General features: G+C 37.7%; 1 protein-coding gene across 1 annotated transcript in view; it reads right to left on the bottom strand.

Moving 5' to 3' along the window:
- The window catches only part of XIRP2 (xin actin binding repeat containing 2), a 41,290-nt gene extending 24,123 nt beyond the window's left edge, over positions 1–17,167 (bottom strand). The window contains exons 1-2 of the mRNA XM_046019527.1: positions 17,096–17,167; positions 12,073–12,210 (exon numbers count right to left, since the gene is read on the bottom strand). Of these exons, the coding sequence (XP_045875483.1) occupies positions 12,073–12,210; positions 17,096–17,152 (195 nt within the window). The 5' untranslated portion in view covers positions 17,153–17,167. The remainder of the gene's footprint in view (positions 1–12,072; positions 12,211–17,095) is intronic.
- Between the last annotated feature and the right edge of the window lie 703 nt (positions 17,168–17,870).

The raw sequence follows: 17,870 nt of genomic DNA, 5'->3' as shown, positions 1-17,870 counted from the left end.
ATTTTAAAAACACCAAACATACACCATGAATATAATGTTTTCATAAGAAATCCATCAGCCAGCTATTTTGAACCTATGTTTTTAACACGTAAAGGAAGTAAATGACATATTCTATGTGCATTTATTATGTGCTCAGAGTGTGTTTAAGGTAGAGACAAGAGAAAAGGAAAGACATTATCCTCAACCAGTTAAATATCCTGAAGAACAGCATCATTCTGAGAGGCCTTCAAAGAACCCCAAAATTAATAATCATGTACACTAATTTTTATTGTGTCTTAACTCTTGAAAAAATCACTGGGTCTTTCACTACAATATCTTTTTCACTACTATACCAGGTAACTACACATTTTTTTTTCTTTCTCTTAGGGCTGGTGATTCAGTGAAACATCTTTTCTATCAATTTAATATTGGTCATCAATGCAAAGGTTTGACAAATACAAAAAAAATCAATGCCAAAAGTTTAAGAGGTCTCTAAATTGAAAAGAGGTTCTTACTAAAAAAGGACCAAGGACTATTTGCTTTAAGTATGCGCTTATGTAGTTTCATTTTACATTAAAAAAAAATCAACAATTATTAAAAAAAAATTGAGCCATTTAATTCCTACAGGCTTATAAAAAAAATCAGATGACATTTAAGGACATACTCTCTGATCTGTAATAGAAGTCCTCCCAATTAAGCTAATAAATACCGGTGCACTGTAAACTACAGAAAACCTACCCACCTGCTGGAGGCTCATAACTGAAGATCAGGTTTGTTTTTTAAGGATGGATCAGAGCAGATGAGATTCAAACAGGTATTGGTAAAAAGGAATGATAGGTCTTTACAACTTACTTCAAATATTCAGATAAATACTTGATCTCCTATCTCAAGATTATAAATAGAGAGATTATATTTGAACGTAAGTGTCAAACACAGAGCCCATGATTATTAAATGATTTAACTTGCATTTTGTGTGAAAAGATATTCTTTTTTGTTTGTTTGTTTGTTTTTTTGTTTTTTTGTTTTTTTTGAAAAGATATTCTCTGTCTCACCGCTGTTTTTAGAGGAAGAAATCAACATATTAGCATTTGGCTGGGGTGGTACACCTGTCAAACGGTAACATAGGTGTCCTAAGGCGAGCTCAGGGAAGACAGAAACCTCCCGTGGAGCAGAAGGGTCAAAGCTCGCTTGATTTTGATTTTCAGTACAAATACGAACCATGAAAGCAGGGCATCACGATCCTTCTTACTTTTTAGGTTTTAAGCAGGAGGTGTAGAAAAAAGTTACCACAGGGATAACTGCCTTGTGGCAGCCAAGTGTTCACCGTGAGGTCACATTTTGAAAAACAAGAACAACAACAATACACACACACACACACACAAACGTATTTGCATTTGGTTTTGATATAGAAATAGATCTGTATATGTCTGTAATTCTCTCATGCATAGTTTTTTCACACTCCTTCCTCCCAGAATATTGCTTCTTTTCTTTGTCTGTTTACTATACCCAGACTTGATGATATACCTTGTCATTATCATAATTCCCTCTAGTAATGGAAAAGGTCCAGAAAAATAAGAGCATGAAGGAAAAGGAGTTGAGCGGAAAAAAGGAACATTCCTTTTTTAATCCTCTAAAAGAAAAAAAAAGACAATATAATTGGGGGCAGCTATTGATATCTGTAGAATTATGGCACAAAATATTTATGATAAAAGGCTCACAAACTGAACCCCAACCTAAAGGGCCGACTTCATCAAAGTTCCCCCAGATCTCCCCAAAATGTGTCTGAACACCATGTGATATGAATTCTAGTATTAAATTTTTGTGATTTGTACTCCGAAGACAGAAATGAATTTCAAATGCAGGATGATGTCTTTAGCACTCTTGGTATTTCCCCGGGGGGAAGGACGATAGATTGAGCACTTGGCTCCCCCTGTTGGTATCAATTTGGTGGCTGGTCTACAATGTGTTTTGTCCTGATGGGGTAGGAAATGAAGTAGCCTCAGCTGGTTCCTACAGAGATAATAACTTGCTCCTTTCCATGGTAGATGACTCTGGACAGAGAGGGATAAAGAACAAGGCTGTTGGAAGAAGATGTGGTCTTATTCCATGTGCCGTGATCTTGAGATCTGCATAGAAACTGCAAAAAATAAATTTCCCAAGCGGTATCCTAAACAGTTATCTCTGCAATAGAATGGTTCTGAAGACAGAATGTTTTGACATCTCTTCCTTTTCTCAGGCCTTGTTTTTTCCCAGGTTCTTGGGGGTGGGGGTGGGGAGGGGAGTATGCTAATTTTTGTAATTATGCAAACTAATCAATGAACATGCAAAAGAAGAGACAAACGTATCTCGATCTAATCATTTTCAAAGACCCTGAGGATGGGTTTATTTAGAGAAATACTAGATCCAGAAGAAGTAGAAAGAGCTAATATTCTTATGTCAAGTGCTTACAGAAAACACCCATTTTCATAAAACTAACTGTGGAAAAAAACATTTTGCCCCTTCTACAAGTTCTATAAGCATAATGATTCTGTTACATTAAGGTTTCTTTTGCTATAATTTTCCTTGCTCCTCAAAAACTAGCAAAGTCTGTGAACTTAAAATCCCGCAGCTTGCCATTCTAACAATTCAAAAATAAAGCACCTTTAATTAGTATAATGTATTGTTTCTATATTTGAGAATTCTATTAAGTATAATTATACAAAGAGCACATTTCCACTTTTAAACTAATATGAGACTTCAAATCGAAGGAGGGGCTGTATCAACACATTCCTTCCTCCAGCTTTCCCTCCGCGGCTCCCACCTCCTGTAAGTACAAGATGACATAAAATTCCATCATGTCCCAGTGTCTGTCTTTTACATCTTCATCAACACTAGATACTTTGGGGGATCCCTGGGAACAGGAAACTCTGGGCAGTGATTTTGTGTTTTGTGGGAAAGGGTTCCGGTGACCCTCACTCAACAGCCCTGGGCCCTGAGATAAGAACAAACAATACCACTCCTTTTCCCCTAAAGCAATCCCAATTCATTTTCCTTGAAAGGAGTGAAGAGTGTATCTGTAAGTGCACTTGTCTTCTGCAAATGAAATTGAAAATGGGTTCTATAAGAACAAATCGGTTTACAGAAACCCACAATACCATTAAGAAGAAAAGCTGTGGTAGTGGTACTCCAATAATTGGGGTAAACATTGCTCCTACAAATTCTATTTTGGAGCACAAGTAAGATGAATCTTAGAAAGAATAGCAACCAGTTTGGGATTTTTTGAAAGCACTTGTGTCTGTGCTTGCAACTCAGTCTTACTTAGCGGGTTTTTGTACTAACCCCCCGGCTCTGACAGCCTGAGAAATAGTGCCAGGGCACCCTTTATAGGATAATATTTCTCACCCCCTCCAAGTCACCAGGCAGATTAGCTCATTTAGTTATTAACGGCATAGGAAAGGAGCTTAGGCTGATTGCACACGCTGGAAGGACTGGGTTATTTCATCAAGAGGATAGAGTTTCCACAAAGGACCAAGGCAAACGTTTTGCCACGGGTTAGAATGAGTTTCCCTTTTTAATGATGCACTGGATTGTCCTGCAGTGCTGCCCAGGGGAGGCAGGAGTGAATCCCTCTCTGCACTAGCAGGAGAACTCACATACCAACCAGTTCTGCAGAAAGTAGCTGAAACTGGAAGTTGCAAAGGGACCATGACGAAGGCTTTATGGTCACACCTCAGCAGGCAGTTAGTAATTACTATCGACTCATCTGGGGACAGCCACCGTTGAGAGTTACAGTGTGTGGCTCCAAAGTAATGCCGTTGATGTCGGCAGATCACAGACATTAGTCTTAATTGTACTTTATGGGCATGCCTCATGTCTTGGGGGAAGTGGACACATTGCTTTAGTTATGTGAAGAGCCAAACGACTATGAACAGGTTTACTATGTTATTTAATAAATTTGATCACTTTGCAATTAAATCCCATGTCTTTCAGAAAATAATAACTGTGTAGAAATATCAAAGGTACAAACTCAAGAGACATTAGACGTACAGACTGTATAATCCTATGAAATCAAAGCTTTTTTGATAAAAGATTACAATAATAAGAAGTTAAATATCAGTTTTAGTTGATTATTGGTACATTGGTGTGGCCTAAACTAATAAATTCATTCACTTTTTAGTTTATCTTTGTTCTAATTGGTTTTCCTTAAGAATTTTGATGTATCTTTCCTTAGTTCATTTATATCATTATTTAGTTTAATTTTAATATTGAAATATAACTGTATATATACAAATAACAGTATTTCAATAGTGTCTGAAATTAACAAAGGAGCTAACAGGGTTTGGGGGCACCAGTAAATTGGTTGTTTGGCTGACTGACATTTATTATATTCACCATGCTTTCCTTACGCTTTTGTTTTCTCTGTTCTCCACAGACCAGGAGAGCTGTACCATTCCCCCATCCCTGATCGCAAGCCAGAACAACTTAATCAGAATGACTTGGGCTGCCTGGGGAGTTCCATTCAGTGTATTAATTTACATTTAAGGGTCTAACCTTACTGAGGGCCTAAGTGACTCAGGGGACCTGAGCTCCCTCAGAGACTCTGTGTCTCAGCCTCACAGGGAGAATGGTTTCATTCTAAATCCTTATCTCGTCAGAGAAGAAAGAGGTAGGAGGGGACAAGTCAAGGGCTCTGAAAAGCCGTCCTGCTTCAGGTTGGGGGTGATGTAGAAACTGGTGGACAGAGGACTCATTTGAGACCCACCACCACTGCATTGCTGCACCCCCAAACAGGAAGCCTTGGGTGGAAGCATGGAATAGGGGCTTCATAAGGAGGGTAGGGCACACTTCTAGATGAACCAGGCTCATGCAGGCCATAATGGAACCAGGGTTTGGGGGGCCCATAGGAAAAGGCTTTCTTTCTTTTGTCCTGAGAAATACAACTTCTTACGGAGTTTAGTTTGTGTTTTTGCCTTTTTCTTCATTGTAGTTGGTGTGAGTAGTACTAACTGTGGTTAATTTACCTTGCAACTTCAGCAAGGAATTGTTTTTACAAAATATAATTCTTTTCGATTTGATATCTCTAGAAAAGAGTATGGGCTTCTGTCAAGACCTACAGAGCCAGAGGAAGGTAGACATGGATAGGAAGAGAAGAGACAGGTGGAGATTGAGTTAATGGCAAGGTCACCGGTGGCAAGATGGCAAGGCAGCCGTGGCCAGGGCACAGGTGCGGAAAGCAGTAATGAAACGTCCAATCATGAACATAACACAGACAGTTTTGAATGTAAAAGTAGAGGTGAAAAATTCAGTTTATCAAGTGTGCATCTCCAAACCCACAACTGGATCAAGGTTTGCATTTCTACTTCTTGTTGAACTGAAAAGAAAACTGAGTTGTTAGTGTAGAGCAAAGCCTACACTAGGCATACAGTTTGCTGTATGGTACCAGGAACTGGGATGTTTTGATTAATAAATACTCGAGTGAACCAAATTCTGCATAAACCAGCTTGTACAGGCCTGGCTGTTAGTGGGTTATAGACCTCAGTTGGTTGAGGCCATTGTTTTATTGCTTGCTTTATTTAAAAAACTCTTGGTCTTCTGATTCTGACTCAGCATTCAAAAATTAATCTTATTGTGTTCTTTTCAGTACCAAAGCTCACTCACAATAGGTGCTGAGAAAGAGTTGTCGAAGATGGTTTAAATGGTTTGGCCGGTGGGAAATTTATGTGGATTCACTGGTCTATCTGGAGAAAGGTCAGGTTGATTGCCTGGTTGGTGTCAAGGAAAAAAATGGTTCTCTGGCAAATAGAGGCCCTTATTTCTTAGTATTTGTACATATTAGCATTGATGTTGAAAAAAGCACTTACTATATTTTATTCAGACAATTGGAGGAATGCATTTTACCTTCATTGTTTTGAAGCACAAACCAGAAAATGTCACAAGGTAGGTTCTACCCCTTACAGATGTTTTCCTCTCCCTTCCACATATCTGCTAAAACGAGCAGAGAGGCTACAGCACTTGCAGAGATGGAAAAAATCAACACGGCCTCAACTCTTTCTCTTTTCCTCATTTATTCAAGCAGGGTAGGCTTTTTTCTTTCTTGCCTGATTCAATTCATATATTAATTATATTTTCCTCTCAGTACATCATGTCACAATAAAGCAGTGAATAAAGCAGTCTTCAAAAGCAAATGCTATGTTATTCATTTGCTCCCACTTGAAAAAACATGCTTTTACTCATAACGGCATCCCGGGGCGGTAGTGTACCTGTGCAAAGTATGTCCTATACATATTCCCCTCTTTGGCTTTCCCAGAGATCCTCCTCATCTTGTCATTGCCTAGAGTGGAGGGTTAAGCACTTTTTCCTTAGAAGGAGACCTGATATTATAATTTTTAAAATATGCACTAAAGTTACTACTTCAGAATAACAGATGCCCAAAGCATTCAGAGAGATGTTAATTTTAAACTAATCTTTAATTACTTAATGAGCTCCTAGGAAATGATTCTGTCTCCAAGGGCCAAAGAACTAGGAAAAAAAATTGAAGTGTGTGAGTTGTGAGGCATAGAACAATGTTATCCTTCTTTGTCTTTTTTTTTCCTTTTTTGTCTTTTTACATATACATAAAAATGTTTATGAATCATATTTTCCTTTGAGAATAATTACCACCTGATTATGCTCTCTTAGCTTTAGCGGAAATATTGCTGATGATAATAGCTGGTGTTTGTCAGACATTTTACTAACAACTTTACATGGAGCACCTTATTCTATTCTTTTTTTTTTTTTTAAGAGGGGGAGGGGGAGGCAGGCTCCCTGCCGAGCAGAGAGCCAGATGCATGCGGGGCTCGATCCCAGGACCCTGAGATCATGACCTGAGCCGAAGGCAGAGGCTTTAACCCACTGAGCCACCCAGGTGCCCCACCTTATTCTATTCTTAAAACACACCTGTTACTTCATCTTCATTTTACAGAGATCAGGTGGCTAACACAGAGGATTCTAACCTGGGCTGTCTGGTTTTGGAGCCAGCAGGCCTGACCATCACTCTGGATTCCTGTTTGCATGATGTCACTTTAAGTTGTAAGAGTCATTAAAAAATACTATTAAAAAATACCATACACAATTAAAATGCAATATGAGACACACTTATCTGTTGATAGAGATCTAAGTTAGGTTGGGGCTGTAAATAGAAATCTATGACCTTGAAGAATTATGTACACGGCAGAAAGCTAAAGGTAGGTTTAAAGCACTTACATGAGAAATGCTTTGCAATGTGGACATTTCTCTGATGAAAAATGTTTAGTCTGCTAGAAAATAATTATGGGTCACCTTTAAAGAGTCTGAAACACACAGATGTCAGATTATATCTGTCATAAGCTGTCAAAAATGTTTTCTATCAACCTAAAATTGTCTAGGGATTGTTTCAAATCCACCTAATTTTACAGAGTGCTAATTTTTGCATTCGGGTTTTTGAGACAGCAGATATATACAGAAAGATGCGTACCATCTCGCAGCTTCCTCATGGTCCACGTGAGTGGCGGCTGCGGGAGCGGTCAGGAAGACCTCACATTCTTGACATGGATTCGGTGCAGCCATTTTCACATAAAAGCAGTCGCCTAAGCGCTGTGTTGCACTGATTACTTCCAAAATTTTGGGGGCTCCATCTGCTCCTTCCCACTTAAGCCACTTAGAAAAGAAAACACCAAACCAAACCAAGCAACCTCAGAAGGACTCTAAAATTAATAAGCAAAGAGCTACTCAGGATGGTGTAAGTATGGGGGAAAGAAAACAAAGACATTCCTGTGAGAAGATGAAGGTCAAACCCTGAGTGTGAAAATATGGCACAAAAAGGAATGTTTGAGACTGCTAATGAGTCCAAGGTTTATCTTGGGGGTGACAGGGAATGTCGTAAAATTGGATAGCAGTGACACCGTACGACTTTGTAAAGACACTACACGTCACCGAATTGTACGCTTAAGATGGGTGGCTTTTACGGTACACAAATTCTATCTCAATCAGGCTGTTAAAAAAGAAAAAAGAAGGAAAGGAACATCTTGAAAACACAGAAACCGTAGTATAGGCAAGTGAAAATGAACTCAGAAAAGAGATGATGGCCGTTTCACATCAATAACACATGTATTCTAATACTTTCTGCAGCGTATTTCAAGGCACCCTTTTAAGAATTCGGGAAAAGATTAAATAACATTTCCTCAACACATTCTTTTAAGAAGCTGAACCCTCGCTCCACGCCTCCCTCACCCAGTGGCTCTGATGGTCCAGAGTGGCTGCTTGTTCTAATATACATGAGGATTCTCCACAGGCTAGCAGTGGTGATGTTGCTTACTGAAACAGGCAGAACCATGAAGCATGACAAGTCTAGAATATATAAATAGGACATTATCCCAGACGGCATAAATGAAGTTCCTATATTTTACCTCCCCCCCTCTTTTTTTTTCTATTTCAGAATCCCTTTTTGAATAAAAGGCAGTCCGGTAAAATAGTCTGAACAATCAGCAGACAGAGGGATCTTTAACCTGAGAGATAGCTTGATTTCCAAAACTTTTCTAGCTCTGTTGTTCATCTCCCAAACGACTACCAAATAGAAAATTACCCTGAAACATCTGACTTTAGTATATTAGAAAGGAGAGACGCAGATTGAACTTAATATACCTTGTAAGATTATTACTAATTGTGACAGCAAATATTGTCAGAAATTCAAAACAAACGTTCTTTCTTAACTCTAATTAAATTTGATATTCAAATTAGTATTAGTTTTTATATGTTTACAAAATATTTTATTTATTTATTTATTTATTGGTTAGGGGAAGACTTAGCAGAGAGGTAAATCTCAAGTACTTTCAACAAGCAGACTGAAAATCCATCTGGGTGGACAACATCTCCAGGAAGAGAGAATTAACTATCTGCCTTTACCTGTAAACATCCTCAATCCCCGCTGATAAGAGAAGCAATTTTTAGAATATATTAGATAGCTGTGAAAGTTTAAGCGAATATCTAAGACATGATTTTCTACGTTTTCCCCTCTATAATCAAATTTGATGTGTGTCTCAAATTTGTAATAAGGATTATAAATTAGTCATTTCATTTTCCAAGGTACAGATGACTTTTTTCTTTCATCTTCCCACAGACTTCAGCATACAGTTCAATAAAAGATATTTACTAGTTTATTCTAACATGTTTCCTTTATATATTATTTATATTACATGGCATCATGACCAAGGCTTAGTCGTTCCCCATGGAATTTTTGCGTATTATTAGCATGTCTACAAGTAGATAATAAAACTGAAGTTCAGAGAGGTCACTATTTGCCCAGAGTCCTGCAGATATTCAGACTTCTAGTGCATGGTTTTATTTATTACACTCATAGGCATTAATATTTCATGTTCCAGAGGAGGTACTACCGCTTATGATAATAGATTCCATTCGCAAGGAGCTTATAGTAGGGGTGTGTGTGTGTGTATGTGTGTGTGTGTAACATTTATATGTTGCTGCTGTGGGTTGTGCTTTTACCCAGTATCCATTTATTCTCCCTTGATAACTGAATGCCGAGAACTTCCACTTAGGTCAACAGGTACAGAGTCTTCAGCCAATCAGTGTCCCCAGCTGTAGCAATTAGCTCTAGGAAGAACGTGAGTGTTCCATTTAGAGTCAATTAGATGCAGTAAGGCTTGGTCCCGAAACTTCTGGGAAAAAGATCTCACTTTTTCTCTGCATCTTTTTTACTACTATCTGGGGGAAACCTGGGTGAGAATGGGACCAGCCCAGAAGAAGTGAGGTTAAGAAAAAAAAAAAAAATAGAAAGAAAGAAAAGAAAAGAAATATGTTGAAGGTGATACTTATTATTTTTTAATACACACTGTGTTATGCTTACAATGGGCCAGGCATAGCCTTAAACACTTTACAAATATAATCCATTTAATCCTCTTAACAAACTTATGAGGTAGGTACTATTACAATCTTGACTTTATAATTGAGGAAACTGAGACACAGATAAGCTAAGGAACTTGCCTGCTGTCACACAACTACTAGATGAAGGAGTATGGATTTGGATGCAAGTAATCTGGCTCCGGTTTTTATGCTCTTAACTACTATGCTAGGGACATTGTTGAGACCATACATTAATAGTAAGGAAATACATATTTAACAATGGGTTCTCAAGGAAAAAAAGAGTAAAAAGGAGAGAAGGAAAGGAAGAAAGAGAGAGAAAGAAAGAAAGATTTGTTGTATTTGCTAATTTCTCTATTTCAAATACTCTGGCTGTGGTGGATTTCAAGGTATTAACATGACATTATCTGGTTTGCAACATTCCTAAACACTTAATAACCACAGGCTTGGTACAAGCCAGCTGCTCCAATATACCACTGGTATATACCAGATCTCCCTTCCACAAGACTGCATGTTTGTGAATCTATAATGTTCCATTTGGCTTAAGCCACTGTTGGTTGGGCTTTCTCTCTCTTGCAATATTAAGGAGTCCTAACTGACTTCAGGTTTCATGGATAATGAAATACTTTATGGAAACTGCTCTTTGTCATATGAGACCTTCACATGACATGGACAAATCCTTCATCAGATACCCCATCTTAATCAGAAACAGAGAGTTGAGGGGTGATGAATTTGGTCTATGTGGCACTGACTACATAATTTTCCAGACCTGGAGCAAAATGAGAATGCCAAGCCCGGGCGCCTTTTTCTAAAAGTATTAAGAATTTCAAGATGATGATAGCAAAGCATTAAGCTAAGTGCTGCTTGCCTCTGAGAATGCGGCCCTGAGGGACTCCCCAGGGCCATGTCGGTGAAGGTGTCCTTGTGTTAGTGTCACTCAGCTGGTAGGTGGTGGTGGGGGGGGGCTCTAAAGTCAGATCTACAAATCCCATAGCTCTTACACTCTTTCACAATGTTTCCTCACAAAACAAAGGATCTGTCCATACACAGACTTCCATCTGGAATCTGTTACTTAAGTTTTTAATGATAACTAACAACATTTTGTATTGTTGATCAGTCTCAAGCAAACCCACAACTGACTCACTTACAGACTCCCATGTTGCTGCAACAGCTATATATTAGACCAAAAATATATCTAGTCTTAATTTCTTATTTACATTTTGTTTCCTTTAGGCAAAGTTAAATCTTCCCCTAAATTCATTGAGCTATTTATATTGTGCAATATTTACTTCTCAGACAAAGCCAGAAAAAGAAAACAAATACTATTTCACATATCAGATTTTTAACCGTTCTGATATATTCTCCCCCTCTCTTCCCCACCCATACTATACCATACAATTGACTTAATTTTAAAAACATAGGTAACTCCAAATATTGTAAAGATTTTTCTTAAAACAAAAACCAAATGAACAAAAACCTACCTTTTATCTTCCACTACAAAATTTTAGAAGTACCCCAGTTACTCTCTTCCTCATGGAAAACATGAACCTAAATACAGCTGTTTACGGTGCAATTACTATTTTTCAAAGTGCTGAGCTCAGTCTAATGGGTTTTATTACTGAGATACTCACATTCAAAAATCATTATAACCCATGACAATATTTGGTGATCTATGATAATGGAGGAATGAAATGGAGGGAAAATCTTTTATATAACATAAAATATAGAAGTTGCATTATGCAGTTTTATGTAACATCTGGGTTCTCCTACTCAATTTTTGATGATTTTAAAGAAAACAGAAAACTAACCACGATGATCAGCTAAATAATGCTTCACATTTAATCCATGCAAACAACCAGTGGATAGTTTATCATGAATTATAACCTAGAAGCAGAGGCTCAGTATAAACGTGGCCTTCAACATTTCTATTTACCTGTTGACTAACCCAGGCTATTTAATTTTCATTTATGTTTGAAACATGAGAAGTGGAGAAGAAAAATATTCTAGCATGGTTTCCTAGAAATATGACAAAATGCTCCAAGTAAGCAAATCAATACATCGATGTGCTTTAAAGATTATTTTCTAAAGCATCTTAAAATTATAATATTTGTTAATGAGTAATGAAAATAAATGTACCAGCGAACAGGGGTCTTTCTGCTTTGGCACAGAAATGAGAACACTTAGACCGTATGTGATTTATCCATTTACCTGCAGTCACATTACCTGCTCAGATCTGTTGTTGTGTTGGTATTGGTACTGAGACAAGGTATTACAAGAAGAAGCAAATTTGTCCTTCTCAAATTGTTTCTTCACGCTGGCCAAACCACCAGGCACTGTGCACATTCCAGATTCTTCCATCATCTAAGACAATTTAAGAAAAAAGGAAAATTCAGCTTTGTATTTGCTCAAGATGGGACTTACAAGCTATTATTTTTTATAGTTGACAATTATTGATGGGTGGTATATTAAAAAATGTGAACACACACAATTATTTCAGTAGGACCTTACAGAAAACCTTAATAAAAAATAATCTCTCCATGTTGTTTTCTCATTTATCAGTGTTTGATATAAAGTCAGAAGGAACTTCAAAATATTGAGTTAATTCTCCTTATCTCAGATAGATTTTGATATCTGGAGATGAGACCTGTAGGATTGTAGGATGTATTTCTCTAATAATACACAGACTAGAAGAAATTAGAATAATGGATTCAATTTTAACTCACAGTAAGGTTGTCATTAAAATCCCAAACATCTACATAAACAACACATTATTAAGAATATTAAAAACATTTGACTCATTCCAAAATGTATTCAAATCACTAAAGATGAATAAAATAAGCCTCTCTTATGCAAAAATGTCAATATCAGTAATAGTACAGCTACTTAATACTAGTGCTGAGTGGTTTCTATGTGTTTACATACATCTTATCATTTGATGTCTCTCCATATTCTGTGAGATATGGGCATTTATTCTCATTTTAAAATGAGGAAATTGAGGTTTGAGCATGTAAGGCAGCTTGTTAAGTTCTCATTGCTGGGGTGTGAGTAGAAGCTGGAATTTGAAACCATATCTGTCTTAATGACTGCTGTCTGTCTTAATCCCTAGTACTAAAAAGCAGAAAAACCACTCTGGGGGTGGCATACCGCAGGACTCAGCTTGGAAGGTTTAAGGTTAGAAGGATTCTAGGCTACTATTGGCATTTTGCAGAACAGAAAGCCTTATTCAATAGACATCATTTGGAGCAACTTGAAAAACACTGAGGAGCCTTGTCAGATCTTAAGCCCCTGTGGGAAGTGCGGTAACTTAAGGGCTTTGGTTCTGATGATTCAACACACTCCCCAGCCCAGCAGGCACTCAAGCCCAGATGGAATGACAACTCTCAAGCAAACAGGCCTCATGCCAACCAGATCTCCTCCAAGAAGCTTCCAGGACCACTTAAAACTGGGAAGGGTTTCAGCAACCCTTCAAATCACAGGAGGTTTCCTGAGGTCTGGCCCAGTCCTGACATAACCCTGAAGCCTTGAGACCTGGAAGTAACTTGATGTCTGTGAGCTGAAGTTCCCCTAACATGGACTGTGGACTCCTGGGATCCGGAAATCATGACCCAATATGTAGTTTCTCAAACAGATACTAAAACACAACTATAATCTTGGGGTTTCCCATATTCCAAAATATCGGAGAATGAATTAATAATTGGCATTATCGGGATTACTAGCAAATTCAAATGGATGCTTTAACAAATTTATAAGCTTTCTAAGAATATGTATATTTGCCGCATGGGAAGAAGGGATAAAAGAATGTATCCTTCTGTGTTTTAGATACATATTCTAACAAATTCTGCAACGAACTTCAAATAGAAATCCTGGTCAGTTACTGCCATTTGATACATGTTAAGGTCATAAGAAAGTGTGCCATCTATTTTGAAATTTAAGATAAAGAAGGGAAAGGGTAATTAAGGTCACAATATTTCTTATACCCCTCCCTGACGTTTAATGTACATAAGTGGCCTTCCGTGATGGATCATAGATAATATATGAGTATTAAATTATGGAAATTAAGGCAATTATTAAGAAAAAACCTACTCTTTCCAACAACTATAAACAAGGTCCAAATCATGTGCAAATTAATCTAGTAAGCCTCAGTAATCATGCTAATGACTGAATACTTTCCTAGTAAGTGCATTTTCACAAAAATATCAGTTCCTATACTGAACATGTTGCTTCTCATCTACCAAATGGATTAAAAATCCAGTATATCCATTCTTTTCTTTAACACTGTGCTTTGGATTCAGACCATATTACATGTGTAAAAATTCATATAGTTAATGAATTTTATCAGTAGTCCTACTATTACACTGTTACTGCTGCTCACCCACCTAAATGAGAAAGTCTTTTGAATTATAATTGAGCAGTGGTGATGTGGTTTCTTTATTTAGCTCAGCTTGTAAGTGAACATTTATATATGTGATCTGGCCGGACTTGCTCAAGGAGCCGTCTGTGGGCACAAGCTGCAGTGATGTTTCCTTGCTCAGAAGGAGAACATGCCTGTGACTCTGCCTTGTTTAGCCCCATATACTACACAGTTCAACTAATCCACGTTATTGTAAGTGACTACGTAACAGGTTACTTTGTGTTAAACATTTTTATGCTTATCCTTATGGAATGTTTCTTATTCTTGGACTCAGAAATAAGATTTGGAATCTAATGGGTCTGCCCATAATAATTAAGTCATTTTATTAACAAGTTAATTTAAATCCTACTTAACATTAACTCCTTTCAATAATAGGGTACTTTGGGCACTTGAGTGGCTCAGTTGGTTAAGCGACTACCTTCAGCTCAGGTCACGATCCCGGAGTCCTGGGATCGAGTCCCACATTGGGCTCCCAGCTCCACAGGGAGTCTGCTTCTCCCTCTGACCTTCTACCCTCTCATGCTCTCTCTCAAATAAATAAATAAAATCTTAAAAAAAAAATTAGGGTACTTTAACTACCTGACACTTACTTGGGTTAATATATTACACAATTATCCATTGTCTTTACAAAGAACTATCGCTGGGTCCTTGGGCATAGTAGAAATAGCATAATTTGGGAGTTGGATAAATCCCAGTTCTGACACTTATGACCTCAGACTAGAATTCAAGTTTTATTTCTTATAAACTGTGAATAACAATACATTTCCACATATTTCTTGCATTAAAAAAGGTAACGGAAATAAAATCTCACAGTACAGAATCTGACATTTTAATTCATCGCTTAACAAATGTCAGTTCCCCTTTCTCTTCTGGGACTCTCCCGTAGACCACTGCCTTTCCACAGGCATGACTTTTATTTAGGTCTGACCAAAGCCATCCGGCTAAGGTGAAGACCAGGAGAAACTGATCTCAGTGTGACTGAAACATAATGGATTCAGTTTGGGGCCAAATCAGAGACCTCCAGATTTTGCACATAAAACACTTCGGTTATGTGTATAGACAGAAATGTTGTTAAAGGCAGTTTCCACGATTTTGTAATTGAACAGACATTTGTTATGCCTGACCAGATAAGGTAGTAAGGCAGTTACTTTGTCGTTAGATATTTACCAGGATTTCTCTGAGATAATATGTGTGCTCTTCCTCCCAACACCTGCATAATATTAACTTAGGGCCGAACCAATTAACGGCATTTGTTGGGCCACAGGTGCTTTCTTGTGTGAGAGGACGCAGCTGAATTCAGTTAAAAGAGCACAGGAGTCCAGACAAAGGGAATTTAGTCTGGCTTTGTCACTAATGTGTGATCTCCCATAAATCACTTCCCCTCAGTTTGTTTTGCCTGTAAATGGGCAGAGAATAAAGGATTATTAAATTCTTTATATGTAGGCTACCTTTATGATATAATTAACGTTTCATTTTTGCAGTAAATAGTGGGATAATCAAGTTTTCTTAGTGCCCGATTTAAATATTCTCTTTTGTATAAATATAAATTTGTCTTAAGGTATAGTCTCCTAGTACCTGTAAAGATAAAAGTCTTCCTAAATATATATATATATATATAATGTTTACTTAATAACCCTTCTTTCACGGGGTACTTTCAAAATCTGTTTGTTTCCCCAAAAGTCTTTTCTCCAATTTTAAACACTAATTTGTAGTAAAGTTTCTTGATGATCCAGCAGGGGGCGCTATCTAAGAAGACTGGCAGGAGGCACTGGTGTGATTCTATTTATTTTGGAAGAGCTCGAGCTACTTCTGTGATTTCTGTACATTCATTCAAAATCCATGCTGCATCTGAAATGGATCTTAATGACTATGTAAAAACTTAAATGTCATTTGGAATTACAATATTGTTAATGAGTTTGGCACAGTCAGACTTGTCTCTAAATAATTTGTAAAGAAGAATGTTAAGGGTGGCTATTTTAGAACACCACTCTTCTTGGCTATTCTTTCTCTTTCTCTTTTGGTTAAATGAACAACTTTGCTAATTTGGAGATTATAATTATAAAAGAGTATCCTTACATTCCATTAAGCTATAAAGCTGCTACTAATAAAATGACTCATCAAACCCTGTGGATTGAAGGCCACAGATGATGGAACCCAACAAATTCTTTTGAATATGACTTTATTATGCTTTGGCTCTAAAAATTGGTGGTCCTACTGAATCCTGCTGTTTCCTATAATCATAATTGGTTTAGCAGAGTGCCTACATTGCTAATCTCCCTCATTTCTATGTTGATTAAGCTACTCCTAATGGATTTAGTGCGCACGGAGAAATGAGAAAAGCAAAAAAAAAAAAAAAAAAAAAAAAAAGATACTGCCAGTGAATTTAAATGAACTATCCATGAGACCGAGGAGGGCAGCATGCAGACCCACATTATTAAAATCTGAAATTAATTCCCAACCTTCCTGAGGAGAATAGCTATAGGTTAAATGATAATGACGGCAATAATAACACATTTCTACCCTGCCTTATGGCTTACACATAGATTCTCTCTTTGACTTCTCTCTAAGACCCTCTGTGCTGGATGGCTAGTCCCATTTTGCAGTTAAAGAAACTGAAGCTTAGAGAGGGGTTAGGATAGTAGCCCAAATTCACACAGTGAGGAAGTTGCAGCTTTGAAGCTTAAACTCATATCTGACTTTGATTCAAACTAGGTCTGCTTTTTCTACTATATCCCACTGCCCTGCCGTATCTTATACTGCGAAGGAAGGAGGGTGTGTGAAGGGCAGACCTCAGTGAGCCCATTGCCTCATGCAGAACCACCGGGAACAGCTTACATTGGCAGAGAAGGTGCGGTAGTCACCCCTGGAAACAGCTGCCTGGTACCTCTCCATCCGCTCCTTCAAGGTCACCACTTCCTGGAGGTCTGACGCACCCTCGCTCTGTGCACCACTGTCTTCCGCAAATCCACTCGCAAATTTGTTAGGGCCAACAGTCACTGAAAGCAAATGTAGCATGCTCAGATATGTGTTTCGGGCTTTGAAAAGAAAATAGCATCACCTTATGAATAGTAAAGGCATTTTAAATATCTGCTCTCATAAAACAGACTGAGACATTTCACAGTACCGTGTTTCAATGTCCTACAGTCACCCTCTTCTCTTCAAGCTTTCAAGCAAAGCTACAAAATGCCTATATGGGGCGTATGGTCATGCACATGTCAAACAAAAATATTGTCTCCACTCTTACTCTTGTGATCATTCTGATGAAAAACAGTTATTAAGAGTTCCATAATGTTAATAATGAACCTTCCTGAGGCACCGTGTGTTGAATTTAGGTTAAATGCTGTGAAAGAGTGTGATCTCATTTACTTCTCTAAGAACCTCATGAGGTAGGTGCTATTCTTTTCTGAAATTTATAGATAAGAACATAGAGAGTCACAGTGGTTAGAAAACTTCCCATGATCACACAATTAATTAATTTGATGGGTGGACTAAATCTTTAGCAAGTCTAAAAATTGCTCTTTGCTTCTCTCTCCATCCCTTAACACTCGAGGAGATGGATCTAGCTAAAATAAGGGATTGCCATGAGAATTATAGACTGTGGGTGTATTTC

Source organism: Meles meles, chromosome 9 (assembly GCF_922984935.1).
Source record: "Meles meles chromosome 9, mMelMel3.1 paternal haplotype, whole genome shotgun sequence".
NCBI lineage: Eukaryota > Metazoa > Chordata > Mammalia > Carnivora > Mustelidae > Meles > Meles meles.
Note: the sequence above shows the minus strand (reverse complement) of the source record. Positions and strands in the feature narration are given on the sequence as shown.